The sequence below is a fragment of the Hetaerina americana genome, unplaced genomic scaffold (genome assembly GCF_022747635.1).
Source record: "Hetaerina americana unplaced genomic scaffold, ioHetAmer1.1.p SCAF_100, whole genome shotgun sequence".
Classification (NCBI taxonomy): domain Eukaryota; kingdom Metazoa; phylum Arthropoda; class Insecta; order Odonata; family Calopterygidae; genus Hetaerina; species Hetaerina americana.
Genome location: NW_027286071.1, coordinates 369,074 through 375,000, shown reverse-complemented (window position 1 = coordinate 375,000; position 5,927 = coordinate 369,074). Strand labels below are relative to the sequence as shown.

At 35.2% G+C, this 5,927-nt stretch overlaps 1 protein-coding gene across 3 annotated transcripts in view; it reads right to left on the bottom strand.

The window, feature by feature from the left end:
- LOC139700435 (pyridoxal phosphate homeostasis protein) overlaps positions 1 to 5,639 on the bottom strand; it is a 20,912-nt gene extending 15,273 nt beyond the window's left edge. For 2 of the 3 annotated variants that reach the window (XM_071599034.1, XM_071599035.1), the window contains exons 1-3: positions 5,415 to 5,639; positions 2,246 to 2,389; positions 1,944 to 2,154 (exon numbers count right to left, since the gene is read on the bottom strand). In XM_071599034.1, coding sequence (XP_071455135.1) covers positions 1,944 to 2,154; positions 2,246 to 2,389; positions 5,415 to 5,507 — 448 coding nt within the window. In that variant the 5' untranslated portion in view covers positions 5,508 to 5,639. Of the gene's footprint in view, positions 1 to 1,943; positions 2,155 to 2,245; positions 2,390 to 3,007; positions 3,190 to 5,414 lie in introns of those variants that run through there. The other variant, XM_071599036.1, reaches the window with a different exon arrangement.
- Positions 5,640 to 5,927: the final 288 nt, after the last annotated feature.

Below are 5,927 nucleotides of genomic sequence, written 5' to 3'. Positions count from 1 at the left end.
CTCTTCTTGACTCACCTCCATTTCTCCTGCTGGACGAATACAATAAACCAGTCCACACACCAGCAAGGACATAACCGAACAACCGTGTGTGCCCGTGAGTTGTCACTATGCAGTTCTCCAACCACAGCCATGGCAGTATCGATACGTGACAACAGTGTTGCCACCTTTTGCGTGAACAGTGTGTTATGGTGGGTGTTTGTTTTCGTTTGACTGCCCCTCATACATGCAGGCAACATATCATTTTGTACTGAGGGAAGAAACGCTAATTTTTGAGACCTTTTTTCAATAGAAAATGTAAAATAAGGCTACATGTATGATTTTTACTGCCACTACGACTTCACTATGCATGTCAAAAAGAATGAAATTATAATCCCACCACTAAAATAAAGAGCCTTCTATGTAACACTAGATGAAACAGGTCAATTTGTTAGGTGTGTATATTGTAATGAGTCAAGGTTTAATTTTACACAGGATTAAAATAATAGAAATTAAATATTAACAGTTGAAAATCACCAGTTGCCTACTATATTGACATGTAGAAACAAATTAACCAGTGATCTTGTGTCAGCATGTGCTTTAGTTCATAATGAAATCCGATGCAATAAGGTTGCGAAGGCTTATGTGAGATTAACACAATTGGAGTTTTTATCGGCAAATTTTAACAGAAAAGTAATTGCTAGAGCCAATGGTGTGCACACTGTAGTCTGGCATTTCTCATTATGCCCCATGAGCTGGAGACATCATTGAGGGGTCGCTATTTCTTACCGAGAATTCGTTGAGAAATAATTTACCACTGGTGAGATCTATTTGGACAAAAATAACTGTCACAGCAGATAGTGAAAATAAAAAGGAGGGAAGGAAAAGGTAATATATTCTGCTTCAGAAATTGCATGGCACTCATGGCATATTTTAAAAAGAGGGCAAAATATGATATCTTGAAACCTAATTTGCATAATCAAATCTTTCATCAAATCCAAATGTGGCAAAAGAAAATCTCAATATAAAAAATCAAAATTTTATAATATCACTAAAGGGTAAGGACTCAATACTGTTTACAAAATGTAAGTCACCAGCAGAAGCAAAGGACCAAGACCCACAGTCTTTAATTTGTTGAACACAGTGGGGATAAACACGTTTAGTATCCATATGGACATGAATACAGAATCTATGATAGATGGAAATATATTCAGCGAAAAATATACACCTAAAACATGAACACACACCTCTTGAAATTGGTAGTAGTAGTAGTTTTGAGGGGAGGCAACTGACTGCTGAGGTCATTTGTGCCATAGAGGATGGACAGGAAAGGATGAAGGGTGGAGAGAAACCCAGCGTCGGCATTAGCCTACTCTTTACGAAAGGTGCCAAGGGGTCCGCAGTTAAACGTCCCATCTGACGGACGGCGTACTCACTCAAAGTGACCTCCACAAAGCACCTCAAGTAGGGATCGAGATGCCTCTGAAAAATATTCAACACAGCCGGGATTTGAACCCGTGCCCTCTGGGTGGGAAGCCAGTACATTAGCCCATGCACCATCTTGATCCCCCCTCTTGAAATTGAATGACTGCTTAGCATAAAACCAAACATAAATTTTCTTTTTTTTCTCTCTTTTCATTCATTTTTAATCTGAAAATTTTCTTCCTAAAAGTATGTATTTGGACATAGAGTATATACAATGAAATATTGAAGTTAAATTCTAATTTTAAAACAAAGGTCCAAAATGAATTAAAATTAGGCATAAGCATGTAAAGAGCCATAAGGAAAAGAAAAATATAGATGTATAAATAAAAAAGATAAGATTTGGTGTCAGAGACACCAGGCTGAACCTTGGCTGTGACAAAACTCTGCACAGGTTCTGCTGGGTTAAAATGGATTAGTGAAAGTTGTCAATTAAACCACAGGGATGATATAATAGGCTAGAAAAAAGAGGAAGAATGTCTTACCTTCTTCTCCACTTGTATTTACTTGAACCATCACATTGAGAAGATCCCCATATCCCAGTTTTCCATATTGGTCATTGATTGAGTTCGCCAACTTCTCAGAGTCCACAGTTTCAACCATGTATAAACCTGGTATATTTATGATTTTATTTACCTTATTACGTTGCAAATGACCAATGAAATGCCATCGAATTTCTCTACATTTCTCAAGAATCTAGATTGTGTAATGGAACAAGAGGTGTTAATGAGCTGTGGTAAACTAAACTCAAAACTAATCAAGCATATTAGCGTCAAATAATTCTTACTTCTGGATCGTTAGCCTTCTCAACCAACTCTTGAACATAGTTTTCACCAAAGTTTCGCTGTCCAGCATCATATGCAGCAATTATAAGATCTTTTGGTTTCGTTTTACTGACTGCAACAAGACGAGGCTCGAAAATGCTCAGTTCCTAGGAGGAAAAAATAAGCAAATGTGTTCACTTCCAAGTGGATAAATTGAATTAGAATCAATTGAAAAATAAATTCTGCTCAACCAAATATATGTGCAAATTAAACCTCAAGCTTATTAAAGGTCATAATCAAAATAGCAGCATGGGATAATGTGCTGAATGTTCAACATGAAGAAAGATACGATAAACTCAAATGAAAATTTGTCATGGCAGAGTGAATCACTTTCACTTTGAAATTTGTAATAAATATGTTTCGAAATTGTGAATTTCATTTGGAATAATGGAAAATTAGGGCAGAGTTCTAGCCCTAATAATTTCTTGCCAAATGTCACTAGAAGTGAATGAAAATATTGTGGCATGTAGAAGAATGTAAAATTATGTAACAAGTCAAATTTTCATTCTGGTGGTATTTATTATGCAATAAAATTGGAATTTTGTGTGACAGACATGAGACGAAAATGGCCATGAAAAGAAAGAGCATATGTTAGCAAAATATTTCTTGATTTATTGTTAAAGATAGTCACTCAAAAAATGATGAATGGCACATGAGATACATATATAAGTGATTGTTGTCACATTCTAGCGGGTAGGCCTAACTAATCCAATTATTGTAGTAACCTTCTGCATTAGTTAAAGCTAGAGGATTTTCACATTCATCAAATTTGTCCTATGGGTGCCACACTTGAGATATCCTCTGCTTTGAACTTCAACACTCCAATGATCATATTAGATTTTAAACACTGCACATGGTATTCTGATTTGTCTTCTGTGAGATCAGTGAGGGATGCAGCATCATTATGACTGACCCAAGACCCATAACCAGATCGTACAAGTTCTGGAGTAACATCAGCAGCATCTAGGTTGTATTAGGTTCAAGCATTCTAATTATATGACATCCTCCAGTTTCAGTCTCACTTCACACCATCTGAGATGCCTCAAGCAAGGCTGTAGAATGAAAAAACTGTGCCGCAGACCTTGGCATAATGGGCCTTGAATTGTTTCAGGTAAGACAAAGATCTCATATTTTCATTGACATGCCACATTTCTTTTAGTTTGTTTACATTTTTTCCCCAAAAGATGTGAAGTACATAATTATAACACCATAATAAAAAACCTCTCAATGTTCATTTGCAGAGAAACCAAATCGCAGCATTACTTGTATAACTTTGGTATAAGATTATTTAATCAATTGCCGCAGACTGCTAGAAAACTAACTCTGCAAAATTTAAAGATACCCGATATTATTGGCTAGTCTCTAAAGCTCTGTACCCAGTGAATGAATTTTTTATTAACAGAAAATGGATATAGCTTTCTGATGTGTTGTATGCCTGATATACTGCTCTGTTTCATATGTCTGTTTACTTCTTTGTGCTAAATGTCTGATGTGCTGATTCGTCCAATGTGTTGTGTGATAAGATCTGTATGTATACCTAATGACCAACAAAATTATTATTATGGCAACACTTCCTAGCAGATTCTGCAAACTTGATGGGCATCATGAGATCAGCATCAGCTGCTCATTCCTCGTATAAGATGTTTACTGATTCCATCTAAAGCAACAAACGTCCTTTTCCATGAGCTGTAGCATAGACATTCCAAATTGATGGTACTGCATTAAGGGTTACCGAATATATGACACCTATATTTGTGTTTAACATTTAGCAAAGTTCCATCAGATTGAACTTCAATTATCCCATCAGTAATATCTGGGTGATTTGGTCTGAGGACATGGAGGGAAGGATTGAATACAGCAACAGCATACTTGTGGTGTAGGTAGTCTTAAATACAACTTATCGTTCAGAATTTACTTCAAATCCTTCCAATGTGGATTATTCTAAAACAGCTTCAGAGAAATAAATTCAACCACCGCTGCGTACGCAGATGAAAAAATATTTTTCCAATAAGCCGATTTTACTTTGTGTTGATACCCCTGGAAACAACCCACAAAAGTCTATTTGCATGATTAACGTACCTTCTCAAGGAGGCAAATACAGATTTTTGAAATACTTGCCAAGGTACGGTTTTTAATAAGTGCCAATGAAAACATGTTTGTAATCGACCCTTGCGACATTTAGGGAGCCTTATTAAAAATTCCACGCACTGAGATTCCAACGAAATTATATTTTCAGTCTGTTCAATGTTAATAAACTTGAGACTCAAATAGATCTTGAGAAAATCCCAGCTGATCAAATGATTGAACCTATATATCTCTAATTCAAATAATTACGAACCATTGGTGAGATCTAGATATAACAATAGATTTTCCGTTACAGACATGAAAAATATGACATACATGACCAATTCCAGACGCTAATTAATAAATTAACTGAAAGTTTTAAAATATATCACTTATCTACACAACGTATGAAAATTTATACCAATCGATGAACACTAAGCTGCATATTTATTTTGTCATCTTTCCTGTGACAGACAAATAGTTCACATTAATCGATTTATATTTCTCCTATTATTTAATTTCCGAAAATGGGCAATTAATGTATATAACACTTTCCGAAAGTCCAAAGAGATTAAGGCAACCGTCCACCGTTGATTAACTTCTTTACAAATTTGAGGGAAATTGCTGCGACGCTGATTTTCAACTTAGAAGCACTGTGCTACTGAAGTACGCTAGCATAAGCAAAAATCGAACCTTTTCTAAAATTATTCTTTCCGAAGCCGCAAATATCTTTCCATTTCAAAGACTTACAAAATATCAACCCAGAGTGATATTTTGTGATTCGCTGATACATGTTAATATGAAATTCAGCGATTTGAATATTTTATGATACTTCACTATTCCCGAAATTTTTGTTAGTTATTTCCAACGTTCACAAAATATTTTTATAATATTTGAAGAACCCTATTTAGCCTCAACAAGAGGAGGGAAAATTTAACAGAATTTTCATTTCCAACTAAAAGTTATTCATCGCTCAAATGGCCGACACGCAGTTATATAGAAATACCACCAACTACTAAATATTAAAATCATTTTATATAATTTAAAGTCAAGTAAAACAATACTAACTTGAGGCCTCTTTTTGCATGATTCCTGAATTCTATCAAGAACAGAACGTAAGCACTTCACGACTTCTGCCTCCGACATTGCTCGTCGAATCATTCAAATTCATTCGAGAAATGGAATGTCACGATAAAAGTCTATAAATTCTAAATGAGAGAAATGAGGAAAATTGTTTTGCTGAAGGCTATGGTATACCTTCGTAAAGGTGATATTTATCAACAGAAAAAAATAAAGAAAGGTATAACCTTGAGTCAGGGTGTATTGCAATAATCTAAATAACTTGACCGCGGTTATTTCTGTTGACTTAATTGCTTTATTCGTCGCGCACATAATGTGCCAAATATTTTTCATAATATACTCTTTACATTATGACATAATATTTCATAGGTTTCATGAATTTTATTTAAATGCGGTACGCCGGGAAATCGGTTTTATATCATCCATTTTTCTAGCATGAAACAGCTGACGATTAAAATTCAAATCTCTATTTTCGTGAGTCAATTGCTTGTTTCGCTTGTT